We start from the raw sequence: 14,114 nt of genomic DNA, 5'->3' as shown, positions 1-14,114 counted from the left end.
AAACTTATCTAGGTGTTCTGGGCTTCATATTTTCTTCTCGTAGAACTGGATACATTCAAAAGTAAACAATTTCTAAGGTCTGATCCAGATAATAAATTCCAGAGCTTCCAAAATGATACATCTGACTCTCAAAAACATTTATGCAAGCAAGTGGTTCCAGTTCAACACAGTAAGGCAAATTCCCAGAAAATTCTCCAATTTCAAACAAGAGACTTAACTGAGGTTCAATTCTTTCCCTCTGCTCTGTTCTGTTTTCAATAAGCCATAAAATAGCAACAGAAATGAAATATCCCAGAATCCTCAATTTAAGAGGTTCACTGAGATAAACTAAAATTTATCTCCTGGCCAGAATACTGGAGAGGGTAGCCTTTCCCTTCTCCAGGGGATCTTCCCAACCCAGGGATCAAACCCAGGTCTCCCTGAATTGAAGGCGGATTCATTACCAGCTAAGCCACAAGGGAAGCCCAGTCTAAAATTGAAGACTTTCAAAACGGAAAGTAAACCTTCTGGCATATATACAAGGAAACAAGCCTTTAAAGGTAAAACTGACTACAGCTGGTGTTGCCTAATGGTTAAAAGCACTAATCATGTGGCCAGATAAATCTTACCGCTTTGAAGCGGTGCCTTGAAGCTGCCTTGAAGCTGTGTAACCTCTGGCATGTAATAATCTCTTTGAACTTCAGTCTTCTCAAATGCAAAACAAGAATAATCCTTACTCTAGTAGGATTGCTAAAACGATGATTTTTGACCATGTTTAAATGTGACTGGCAGAAGCCACAGTCCCTGGTAATTCAGATGGTATGGCTCAGATGGTAAAGAATCTGCCTGCAATGCAGGAGACCCAGGTTCCATCCCTGGGTTGGCAACGTCCCCCAGAAAAGGGAATGGCTACTACCCACTCCAGTATCCTTGCCTGGAGAATTCCACGGACAGAGGAACCTGGTAGGCCACAGACCATGCAGCTTCGAGTCAAATGTGACTGAGCAATTAACACTTTCACTTTTCACTATCGTTTTATTATCAAATACAATCTTCAGGTAAGCTAAAACAAGAACCCAGAATCTAATGTCTCCAGTCTCCTTCAACGGTCTTCCAAGATCATCACATAGTCTGTCATTCCAAATTTGGCCCCTCACCCCAAAACTCAGAACTGAGTTTATCAAACACAATCTGTGAACAAAGTGGCCTTCAACTGCTTGTTCTTAATGTGGCAGCTCAAATACAAACAAGGATACTAAAGGTTCTGCTCCTGGCTATGCCATGAGCAAGATGGGTATAACTTTTGATCAGAGACCTTATCTAGTTGGATTTCAGATTCATCAGGCTGCGACACAAAACTACACCTAGGTGACCTCCACAATCCCTACTCTAATACTCTGGTTCAGTAAGAACCTTCCTAAACAAAACCAGGCTCTCATTTGGCAATTCACTACTCAGAAAAATTTTATTTCCTTCATAAGAAAAACAGCAATCAAAAAATTACAGATATTATCACAAATACGTGGTTATTTTCCGTAAACAGTTATTGCATTATTGTACTATTACTTGCCAGCTAAAGTTACTGTACTATTACTTGAAAACTGGAGTCTATATTCTCAATCCTGAAGGTGGTTCTTCTGATCTCTGGACCATTCATTAAGCTGCTCACCACTTCTCCAGTACTAAAATGAGAAACTTACCTTCATCTCAAAAGTGCCAAATGAATGTACTAAAAGACTAAACAATGATGCCCTCATTGCATCAACTCCAAAAAAGTGGGAGTAAGGATTAACCTTGAAATATTTCAGATCAATGGAGTGATGGCAATCTCTTCACAAACTCAAAGAACTACAAACACAGCATGTATTCAATGATTTGTGAAACTTTGGTGGAAAGGCTATTTAAATCATGGATTTAATCCAGTTATCACTTCCTGCTTAACATATTAAAAACTATTTTGGATGAGGATAAATTTCCCAGAAAAATAAAGCAAACTGTTTTCTAGGGGGGGAAATAACTTCTCACAAGTTGTCATTTAAATGTCTTCATTCTTTTTCTGCATCAGACAGGCTGAATGAAAAATCCAACGCCGACACTGGTTTTGGGGGAAAAAAAAAGACTTGTTATTACCCAACTGTATTGGCTGTTGACACCAAAGACAAGGAGTTGAATAGTCCAATTTTTGGCGATCCAAGAAGAGTATTTGTTGGATTCCTATCAAACACTTGAATGAAACTCAATACACAGACTCCAAGGAATTAGTTTGCCTTCTATCAAATAAATTTTGATCCAGTAAAGGAAGATCATATTCTTCTGGATTAGCAACAGACATTTCACTGATCTCAGTTCTTCCATACAGAGCTCAAGACTCCTCCAGTGACACATCCCAAAAAAAAAGAAAAAAAATGCGAGACTTCCTGGGAAAGACTTCCATATGAATATCGAGCAATGAGTTATCAGTGACCTCAAAGGCACCTACAGAATACTTACGAATTTGTGTGTAGATATTCAAAGGTTAGCTGAGCTCGATTCAGACTGCTGTAATTCGAGAAAGCCATGATTGCGGTGATGTCTCCAGTTCTTTAACCACTAATTGGGAAATACAAGCTTACAATGGAATAGATTTTTCAGGACTCCTTCCAGTGAAGAGTTGGTAAATCTCTGCTCCTCAGTTAAGCAAAGTTATCTACTTTTCCATCTATAATATATTCAAAAAAACGTCTAAAACAAAAACTGATTTCTTAATCTTTTTTATCCTCTCAATGATTACGATGTAATACTTTGGAATAAACTACGTCATAAATCTGTAGTCTTAAGGAACTTTAGCATGAATTTGCGATAATTCACTGAGTGGATGTGGTTCGTCCTAGAGTAGCTGATACTGGAGTTGGCGATTTAATTACTGCTCCATCTTCACGTTCTTCCGAGTTTTTTGTTGTTGTTGTTCCTCTAAATTTCCTGTGAGGAAATTTCACCAATCCGGAAACTTACCAATCCGGAAATCTAGCAACTGCAGTCATAAAACTGGATAGCCACACACGTCTTCGCCATCAATGATCCCAGGATCCTTAAATAAGCCTCAGACTGGCGATCACGATGTTGCTCGAGTGCATATGGCGTTAGTTTCGGCTTCACCACCTACCAACTGAAAGATTTCCTAAGCGCTGAAGACCGATTTCCGTTTTCAAAGCCAGATCAAACCTAGCTTGCTGTGCGCCCCAATTTCCTCAGGGTAGTGAGTCAAATTACCTCACAGTGGCCCACTAAGTCGCCACAGAATTGACCCACCCAATCAACTCGGGCGGACCGCGCCCCTCCCCCTTTCCCTCAGACAGCGGCCTCAGCCTCTCAGGCCCTCACTGGGCCTCGGTCCCGTGGTCTCCTCCTCACGGAGACAAATTAGTCCCAGTTTTCAAGGCCCGGATCGAGGGCAGTGGCGAGAGCACCACCTGACCGGGCGTTGCCCAGCGCTCACAGCTGCCTTTGTCCCTCCCCACGGAATTGGAACCCAACAACCGCAGGGCGCTCTTGGAACCATGTGCTGCCGCCACCTCCGCGTCCGCCGCCGCCGCCGCGAGACCAGCCGCCCTCGCGCCGCGCTAGATGAGATGGTGACGGGACTCAGCACTACAAAATTCGGCGACTAGGGCTGCTCCGCCGCTCCCGCCACGGCCACCTCTTTGTCTCCGCTAGTGCACACAACCCGGGCCGCCTCGCGCACTCCCCGACGCCCCAAGTCCCCGAGGCCTCCGCGGCGCATTCCGCCAATCATAGAGCCGCAGCTCCTCCCGCCCCCGCCCTGATGTGACGCCTCCTGATTGGTGGGTAGCGTGTCTCCACGTGACCGGATTTTGTTGCCGGGCCCGCCCCTGTCACGTGAGTGCGCGCGCCTCTCTTCCTGCTTTCTTGACCCTCTCCGCCATTTAAAGAAACAGTACCGGGGGCGGGCCGAGCGACGCAGCCGGGACGGCAGCTGCAGCGCGGACCGGAGGAGCCATCTTGTCTCGTCGCCGGGGAGTCAGGCCCCTAACTCAAAGAAGCCCTGGCGCGCCCTCCCCCCCTTCCCGGTCTGGTAGGGCGAAGGAGCGGGCGCGCGGTCGATCGAGCGATCGGTTGGCGGCTCTTTCTCCTGCTCTGGCATCCAGCTCTTGGGGCGCAGGCCCGGCCGCCGCGGCGCGCGCCCGGTGGCCGTTGGCGCTCGCGCCGCGTCTTTCTTCTCGTACGCAGAACTCGGGCGGCGGCCTATGCGTTTGCGATTCGACGAGGAGTCGTCCGGGTTGTTGGCGGCGGCGGGCAGCTGCTCCGCCCCGCTCCCGGGGAGGCGGCGGCGGCGGGATTTGGCGCGGCCGGGGAAGCTGGGGTGGCCGGGGCCGGCCTGGAGGCCTGGCGCCACCCTTCGGGGCCTGCAAGGACCCAGTTGGGGGGGCAGGAGGGAGCCGGGGGATGGTTGGTGGTGGGCTTTCTACTTTGCCTTTTCCTCCTTATGCCGCCTTAGTGAGGGGCGGGAGCTCTGGCGGCAACTCCGGGGTGGAGAAGCGAGCTCCGGAGTCGGAAGAGCTGTGTTTGCTTCCGGGCCTAGCCACCAGCTGGCCGAGTGACCTTAAGCAAGTCACTCAGTAATTTGTCTGCGCCTCAGTTTCCTCCTCTATCAACGTTTGTGGGATTGAAAGCGCTTTGTAAACCATAAAGCGTCGGTGGATGAAAGGAATGATTATTGTTCGTTATGGTTGGCTTTTTTTTTTTTTTTTTTTTTTTTGGAGTTGTAAGAAAACTTAGAAATTCCCAGTCCTTGGATATTGAACCTGGAAACCTTGGATTGGAGATGGAGATCCCCAAACTCCCTGAAATTGTGTGCAGAAGTTAGTGGGAATATGCAATTAAGGGAAATGAGGATCCATCGCCATCAAGTTTTCAGAGGGGGCTGTGACCCGGAAGAGTTAAGAACCGCAGTTCCTTTGCCACAAGGAGGAAACTGAGGCTTAGATGTCATTTGGGACCCGTAACAATCAAGTTGAAGCCCCTGTTGAATCCTTGGGATATGTGAGCTGTTCTATGCATAGTGGCTACTCGGGGTAACAACACTCCACTGCTTGGCTTCTGTTCTGAGTCCTTTCACTATGGGTTGCCTGAAGGGCGGCTGATGCTTATGGTACAGTGACACCCAATATAAAGCAGCTGAAACTAGGAGTGGATGTGTTCTCTAGTGTCAAGAAGCCTATTCAATCTTTGGCCCAACAACTTTTTATTTTCTGGTGCCTGACTACCTTTCTGACTCTTTCATTGACCATTTTCCATGACCATGGTTGCCATCCGTTACTTGCTCTTGTTTTATATTCTTAGCTCCGTGTGGTTGGTAGTGAGCAGGCTTATTTTTAAATGGTGCTGCCAAGTCCAGCTAATTAATGGTGCAGGTGGGTTTTTAGCAAGCTGTCTCACTGGAATAGACTGAACTAGACATGGAATTCCTGAAGATGTTTGTTTTTATTAATTGAAGGTTGACATTCTCTGAAAAGTTTTGTTAGAACTTCCTCTGAACCTCAAAGTCAGTAGTCTGGAAGTGTTTCAAACCTTAACTTTCCTCCCTGCCTGCTTTGTATTCTCTTTGCTTGCAAGTGTGTTATTAAGATGGCCAAAATGCCAGTTTTTGCTTCTTTGTTAATTGTCAGCTGCTTTTTATCAGATTCCAGGCCATTGTCCAGCAAACACTATAGAAATGTTTGAACACTTGGATTTCAAACATTTTCGTTTTGTGGAGTGGTGCTTACCGTGGTACAGCTCTAAGTAAGCAAATGCAAACACACTTAAGTGTTTTGTCTGTTAGGTGTTAGCCGGTTCTGCTATTTCATACAAATGTCTGGAAAAAATCAATTGACTGTTCCCTTTACCTGGAGGGCAGAGACAAATGATCTCAATTCCAGAGAAATGACTGTTTTGGAGACAAATGTGTTGGTCTTTTAGCTCTTTTGTAATTAAATCTGGATGTACCTCAAAAGAATCTTGAGACTGTGGTGATACTATGCTTTCCTCAGGAGAAAGGAGGAGAAAACCAACTGGAACTCAAAGCTTGAAATTCTGTGACAAAACATGAACTGTCCAGAATAGGAGGTTGAAAGGGTTTCACTACAGCGTTCTGCACTCGCTGGAACCGATGTCTTTCAGTGTAATCACCGCGTGGGCTCCAGATTTCCAGAATTTCAAGAACTGGATCTGGGACCTGGAAGAAAATACCAGGGTGTGACAGGAACTCGGGAGCTGGACTTGTTTTTGAATTTGAGGAGTGTTGTCCTTGTTTTGAAAAAGAGACAATGACTGAGCAAGCACTGCCACCAGCGCTATTACTGGAAATTCGGAGACCTGAGTTTTCACCAAACGCTCAGTGCATACTCTGGCGATGCTTCATCCAAAGTGAACTACGGTACTTGCCATTTTCCAAAATGCCTTTTTCTTTACCATCTCTGCACATTTGTTCATGCTGTGTTCTGTATCCTGGAATACCCTCCTCTGCTTCTTCATCTGTCAAAACTGCCATTTCCTCAATATCCAACTCAGATGCTCTCTTCTCCATGAATCTCTTAACCTTAGGCAGAAATTAACCTTTTTTAAGTTTTTTAATGTTTTCTTTTTTAAATATATCTATCATTATATACAGTAGCTTATAAAGTACTTTTTTGTGTGCATTGCATTAGTTCTCTTTACAGGTAACAGCCCCTTGAAAGCAGAACTTTTGCCCAGACATGTTAACCACATATGATGAAGCTTTAGTAGAAAGAAGAAATTTAGAGACCAGGCTGTCGCCAAATAAGCACTCAATATTTGCTTAGTTGCTGTGTGATAACCTAATTCTTGATTATTGAAAAAGTCACTAATTATGGGCCATGTCTCCTCCTTTACTTAATGTTTTATTATTTTTTAATTCTAACTTTAAAAAGATTTTAGGGACCCCTCAAATATGAAGAGAAACAACCATATTGCATAGGGTATAATAGAGGAGGGCAAGGGTTTTGTTCCTGTATACCTTACTCTCTCCTGCTCAAGATGGAATCATTAAAATTAAAGTTAAGGATAAGTTTTACAAGTATTGATATGTTATAAGACAGTTTGTGAAAGGCATTGGAAAAGGAAGAACAGCAGTGTCTCCTTTGCTTTGGTGTTTGTATATCAACTTAAATCCAGTTCTCAGACCACCTGGGAGCCACTTTGTTCTCCCCCACCAACCACTGCCCAGGAATCTGAATACAGATAAATTACTCCCCCAGAGTATGAGAATTGGAGCCATTCCTATTTGCTGCTTCCCTGAAACAGTTTGTCCTCAAGAGTCCAAAAACAGTCTTTGTCTGAGAACTCTCTGTTCTTAGCATCACTGATTATTAATCGTAAGCTCCCCCGCTCCCCGCCCCCCAGCATTTGTCAAGAATCAGTATCCATCAGGCAGTGGGTGTGCTGACAGCAGCCCCACCCCAATGTCCTGTGTTTCTAATGCCAAGCATTTGCTATCTCATGTTTTGTCACTCTCCTCTCCAGTCCTGTGCCTCCTGGTTGCCGAGTGTTCATCTGGATCTTCTGATCACCTTTGTGCTATTCCATCAGCCTACAGATCTGGTACCTGGATTTTTGCCCATGGTGATGGATTCTGCCACCTCAGTGCTGAAGAAGACATCATTCCAGTGGACCACTGTGATCTAGGAGGCGTATCCAGCGAATCATGATGTGGCCTTCACCTCCACTCCTGTCCTGTTCTACCCAGATTCAACACAGCCTTTTGTAGTGAAGTTCAACTTCTCAAGCCAAATAGCTGAAGCTGTTTTATCACAACAAAGGTTCAGCTTGTTCCATAAGTGTGCATTTCATTTCTCCAGTTAAAGCTTTCAGAGACACATAATAAATTTGGACCAGGGGATTTTTAGTTATCAGCACTGTCTGAAGAATGGCAGCATCTTTTTGAGAACCATATCGGACCACGCCCCACTGTCTCAAATGATTGAAATTCAGGAATTGTCTAATCTGGACCCCATTCTTTTTCCATTTCAAATCTGTAGTAGCCTACTGAATGAGCAAGCAGATATTCTGACCCGTTGGGATCAAAACAAAGGCACAGTGAACTCACAGCATCTTCTTTGGGATTACTCAGGAACCAGAACTTTTCACACAAATGTAAGAAATTCTACCAAGGAATCCCTTTACCTAACAGCATCTCATAAAGCTCCAATCAGATTCCAGAAAAGGCCTCTTGATACATCCAGGTAGAACCTATATGGTAATCCCTTACGTTTATCTAGCACTTTACAGTTTCAAAGCACTTTCACTTGTATTAATCTTATTAATTACCAAATAACTCAAATTATAATCCCTTTTTGCAGATAAGGAAATGGAAATTTAAAAGTTATCCAAGGTTACACAGCTGCAAAATGGTAGAAGCCAGGCCTTCTGACTCCCAGTCCAGTTCTGTCTTTGGAATTAACTTAGCCTCTATTTTATGTGCAGTGTTAAAATAACTGGAGATTTGGAACCCCAGAAAAGTTTTCAACTTCCTGATCTCAGTCAGTGCCCTCAGTCAGTCAGGATGTCAGAGATGTGATTTGGCCTAGTTGTGCCTGTACCTGAAGTCCATGGCACCCTCTCTGAGGTTTGGCAGTAGTAGACTGTCTTTATGGCAGTATATTCATCTGACAACAAGATTACCTGTTAGAAAACACAAAGCTACTTTTAGATCTTTCATCCATCTTTGTGGTCTTCCCAAAGATGGCCTAGTTGATTGGGAATCCCTGTTGATTCCATGTCTTCCTTTTTCTTTTTTTAATTCTTATTAATATTCCCAGACACCAACTCTGTGGTCCTCTATCCCCAAATTAATATTTACATAGAATGAGCCATCAGTTTTTTTTAGAACAGTACTGTTCATATGTATGTGTGTATGTATATATTTGATATACACATGTAATATGTATCATATATAAAGAGCTTCTGTAGTCCAATAATGTGGTAAAATACTGTAAAATGTGTCCCCTTCCCTGATTGTTAATGCAGTGTAGTGTATTAAAGGATCTCAAAAGGCTTACATAAAGAGCCTCATTTAGTTGTTTGGCCCAGTGTGTCCTAAGTTTAATCAAATACATAATGTTATTTTTGTAGCATTTCTTTTAATGGAATGGGAAAACTTCTTTAGAGCAATATAGCCAGTGTTTCCTGATTGCCAACATAACTGCCCTGGAGACCTAGGAATAAACAGTATCTTTGGAACTCTCCACCTCCCCCCCTTTTTCTTGTCAATAACTTCTTGAATTAGTATGTCTTTATCATCTGAGAACCCTACATCTTGACAGTTAGCTTTGTTTTCTGTCAAAGAAACCTCTAGAAGATTTGTGGGGATACATGGGAGAGGGGTGTGGGGAAGTTAATTCTGCCAGGAAGATGGATTAATTCTATGATGTTTAGCAATATACTTGTCTCATAGAATTGTGCTGTAAATCTAGTTTAAGGGAACTATATCTCAGGTGAGTGAGGAGGGAAGAGGAGAAAAATAGAGTAAAAGGGAATGGATGAGAAGGAGATATTTTCTTAGGATTTAAGTTGTGGCCCATTGAAATCTTATAATACTTAGAGTCATCCAGGCAAGGACTTCTTGAAATAATATTTACAAAGAAACTAATGCATTTTGCAGTCACTTGCTGACTGCAGAAAACCCAGCGCTATTGTCACTTAAAACCAATACCCTTGCCCTGATAGTCACTTAAAGCCCAATCAGGCGATCTGAGTTTGTAGCAGACTGGAATGTTAACTTCTTCATTTTATAATGTGACCCACATTAGAGAAGGAATAAATAGGAAAATGCTTTGGCTTACCACAGGCTTTGCTCACAGTTTCTGGTTTCTGTGACCTATTTTTTTTATTTCAGCATTTTGTGAACCAACTTACTCTTAGATCATTGGTTTTCCAAAGGCTTTGTGGCCATGAAGCACTTTGAATGAAAACTTTATGGAAGCCCAGAGTAAAAGTGAAGCTGCTCTGGAGGAAGCAGAAGTGGGGGGCCTGAAACCTGCCACAAGCATCTTACTTTACCATCATGGTGACACCTAAGGAGACTTCCTTACAACAACTAGAAATCTTCAGAACACAGTTTGGAAACCACTGCCCTAGACAACAGTACGACCTGAATGGCATTCTGTTCTGTACCTCTACCCAACACGTCGGTGTTCAGTTGATAATGAGCATTCTTAGGAATACTCAGAGAGTGCAAGAAGATGGACATATCTTTGCCCCCAAGATTAGTCATATGGGCTGAAGGTAATATCAAAGAGACCTAGAATAATAGCCCTCTAACCACAAATAGACTTCCAGTGATTCCTGAATGATACAGCCACAGAGCAATTTGTACGTTACACTGACAAACCCCCTTATTCAACTTCTTCCACAAACACCGGATGCTCTAGTGGCACTTAAGATGCATGACTTTGAAGTCTTGATCCTCCTTGAATACAGTGAACACCAAGTATTGAAGCTGATGTTAAAGTCGATGCCTCATTGAGGCAGTATTAGACCAGTTGTACATTGGACCTCCCATTCTCAGCTATGGTACTCTACTTCGTGTGCAAGGGATAACCATAAACTGTGAAAGCAGAATTCAGAGACTGGCAACATTACCGAAAAGGGCACCTGATGATGATTCATCTTCTCAAACTACGTCACTATCACTCAGCCGTTGGCAGTTACACTACTGCTTGGTTTTTATTCCGTTTAACTGCTGTTTCCAGAATAAAGAAGCAAATAACCTCTGAAAAACTGCTAAAACAATTCCTCCATCACTGGCACATCTGCCTGTTCTGCTCAGAAATTAGTACTCAGCTCTACATGTAATACCTGATCCACAAGAGACAATCTCTGAACACCCTTTTCTTGTGTGTGTAATTTAAAATGTGGCCATTGTAAAAATTTTCTTCCAGCCAATGAGAGAGTTTAAGATGAATCTTTTGATGTCTGATACCATCAGTTGTTGATGTTAATGATATTTAGAGGTAGGCCTTTGGATCAGGCCTTGATAGCTTACTTGGTGGGCATCTCAAATTCCATATCTACCTTTTTGCTGGAAATGTAGACTAACGTGAAAGGAAATCTACAAAGCCTGCAGCTAAAGAGTTTTAGCAATAGGCTCAAGCTTCTTGAGTCTTCCCAATGTCACAAGACCACAGTCCCTTGTCCTTGTGGATGTTTCCATGGAATTTCATCTGTTGTTTTAACTGAATCACAGTGGCTGACTTCATTTCTTGTCATGAAGTACTCTCAGGCATTAAGACAACTTGTCTGTTCAGGAGGGATTTGATACATGAATTCCCAGACCAGATCATGTAGAACAAGTAGACTTTAATCCATGCCCTGAGAAAAAAATCTTATTTCTTCAGAATTGACTCAAGGGCCAGCTGTCCTCAACTACTTTAATGAATGCACTGGTTAAAAGTTGGGAATGTTTATATCTTTGTCTCTTATCCTCTACACTAATTGTGATTATGTGACTCAGTGTACAAATCATCAAACAAAGCCTAAGTGGTTATTCTATACTGCTCATTTTCAACAAAATCTGATGACTAGCCTGCTTGTGTATATACAACTATTATTTGTAAAGAAGAAATTGTCTACAAACTCGGTTTTTTCACTACCTTCATAATGTCAACTCGATTTTCTTTTTCTCCTGGACTTGACCGGAAGATACATTGATCTATCACTGCCAGTCATTCCCTTTAACCCTGTTAAAATGAGAGACTTAAAAAGGTAAAGATGATCATCTGTTCAAGAGTCTAATGTATGCTGTGTATAAGAATTGATGGTGGAAAAAGCCTAAAACTCAAACCTAGTAACTGTCTCCATGCCTCAGATCTCATCTTGCAGCAGTACCATTCAACCAGTCTGAGGCCTTCACTTGTTGATAAGATGTTTCTCAGAGATGAGCTGAATTACAGAAGATGGAGACTTGATTACCAAAGAAAGTAGGGCCAACCTTGATGAACCTGGCTCTCCCAACCCTATCACTCCCAGATGTAGCATAGACTCCTAAACAGAACCTCAAGTCTGGATTTAAGAGATACCCTTCTCCTGAGCTGAAAGTTCTTGGACAGATCAGCAGGAAAGTGAAAGTTGCTATACCTGACTGGCCCTTTAAGATCAGAAAATTGTATCTAGAGTAAACCGTATGGATTAACCCTGGAATACTCAGGGTTAAAGCTAATTTACAGAACTTCAACGTTAAACTGCCTGTTTTTCTAGATCTTAGCCTGGCTACTGATATGACTGGCCCTGCTGAAGGTACCTTACTTACTTGTCTATTTACCTGATTCAGCCATTGCCTGCCTTTCTGACATATTGCTGCAATCCGACACTGTCCTTCAGAAGACTACAGCTGATCTCGGCTATCTTATATCCGTTTCCACCAAGAAGTTTTGAACAGAAGCAACCTGTACTTCTGTAGTCTCCAGGACTTGATGTTCACAACAGGAAGGAGCATGCTACATACTCCTTGACCAGCAGCTTTTTTTTTTTTTAACTGCAGAGTAAGTCTCTATGCCTATATATATTAGATCATCATTTTCAGCACTTGGGACCTTCTCTGCCAGATCTGAAGGAGCAGAGCAGATTGAAAGCAGTGTCCATTCCTCCATTCTATGGTCATACGGAGATGAATCTGATTTACAGTATTCACAGAAATGTACCAGTTCAACTTGGCAAAAGACTTAAAGGAACATAAAACTTTTCCACTGAACTTAAAATTTACCACTGACTTGAGGAAGTCTCACAGAACTCTTTGCCAGTGGGAGGCTGGTTGTCCTGTTTTATGTCAGCAAGACAGTTGGGCTCTCAGGCTCATGCCGACTGAGTTTACTTACATTGAAACTCTTGTATCATCCAGATATGCTATTGGACATGATTATTCCATTCAGATGGATTACAAGCCTCCTGAGTAGAAGACAAACTTACTACTCATGATTTTTTCGAGAATACTTTTATCATCAAGGAAGGAACAATGCTAGTGGTTACCATTCAACTTTATGAGCACAGATTAAACTTTTTCAGTATCTGGTCTTACCACTGACATCAGTTGTTTTTGATTGACCAGCCTCCATTCCATTCCTTTGTAACGACTCCCTGATGTTTCTTCGAACCTCCTCTCCCTTTCTTCAGTCCACATGGTTCAGTCTGACCTAATCTTAGGTTTCATGGATGGACATGTAATTCAGACCTGATCAATCAGCACAGTCCATCTCCTTGACCATAGTGATTGATGCAGGATTGGTCATGTGATTCAAGTTGGTCCAGTGATTCTCAACCCTAAGAGTTTTAGTGAACTACGGAAGAGAAGCTCTTTACTGAGAATGCTTAGCTCTGTAGGATGAAAAGCTCAAACCAACAGGGCCCAACATATCAAATGAGCCAGTCGGAGAATGAAGCCAGTACAGAGGAAAATGGAGCCAAATGATGGAGAGACTTGAGTCCTGATGACAACGTTTGTGCCCCTGGATCAAACCGTGCCTGAAGCTAGTATATCCCCTGGACTTTTCAGTTATGTGAATCAATAAATACCCTTCTTTGCTTAAGTTACTTTGAGTTGGGTTTCTGTTACTTGAAATTGAGTCCTAAGATACTTGTCTACCAATATCAGAATCTTTATTAAACTAGAGGTCAAGGCCACACTGATATTATTTTCCAGTCCAGAAGATAGAGTGGAACAAGAGCTGACATATTTAAGTTACTGCAGAAGCATAAAAATTAATTACATGGTAGAAAAATATAGTAAAAAATCTAAATGCTTATCAGCAAAGAATTTGTTATAACCACTATAAAACACCTGGTTCAACCATATAAGGACATTTACATGTCTGTTGTAAAGAATAAAATACACTTATTACATATGGGCATGGAAAAATGGCCATAATTTATTAAGTGAAACAAACCATTGCTAGAAAAATGTGTAGTATGAACTCATCTAGGAATTTGTTTATGTTCATAATGCAAAGTCTCAGTGTAGATTACATGACTTTCAACTTTATACATTTCTGTACTTGAATATTTTACACTACTCACATTTAAACTCTTATTTCAAAATAAAGAATTTTAAAAATTAAATATAATGCTTACTGTTCAACCTTGACAAG

General features: G+C 42.3%; 2 protein-coding genes across 11 annotated transcripts in view; one reads left to right on the top strand and one right to left on the bottom strand.

The window, feature by feature from the left end:
* MORC2 (MORC family CW-type zinc finger 2) overlaps positions 1-4,072 on the bottom strand; it is a 49,032-nt gene extending 44,960 nt beyond the window's left edge. For 7 of the 10 annotated variants that reach the window (XM_070385842.1, XM_014482473.2, XM_070385840.1 and 4 more), the window contains exon 1: positions 2,470-4,072. In XM_070385842.1, the coding sequence (XP_070241943.1) occupies positions 2,470-2,537 (68 nt within the window). In that variant the 5' untranslated portion in view covers positions 2,538-4,072. The remainder of the gene's footprint in view (positions 1-2,469) is intronic. The other 3 variants (XM_070385847.1, XM_070385846.1, XM_070385841.1) reach the window with 2 other exon arrangements.
* TUG1 (taurine up-regulated 1) lies at positions 4,010-4,742 on the top strand (the record flags this gene model as incomplete). Its single annotated transcript, XM_070385848.1, has 1 exon — positions 4,010-4,742. A coding segment is annotated over one exon (465 nt), but the record flags the coding sequence as incomplete, so codon positions are not given.
* Positions 4,743-14,114: the final 9,372 nt, after the last annotated feature.

Source organism: Bos mutus, chromosome 17 (assembly GCF_027580195.1).
Source record: "Bos mutus isolate GX-2022 chromosome 17, NWIPB_WYAK_1.1, whole genome shotgun sequence".
Classification (NCBI taxonomy): domain Eukaryota; kingdom Metazoa; phylum Chordata; class Mammalia; order Artiodactyla; family Bovidae; genus Bos; species Bos mutus.
This window is presented reverse-complemented; position numbering and strand designations above follow the sequence as displayed.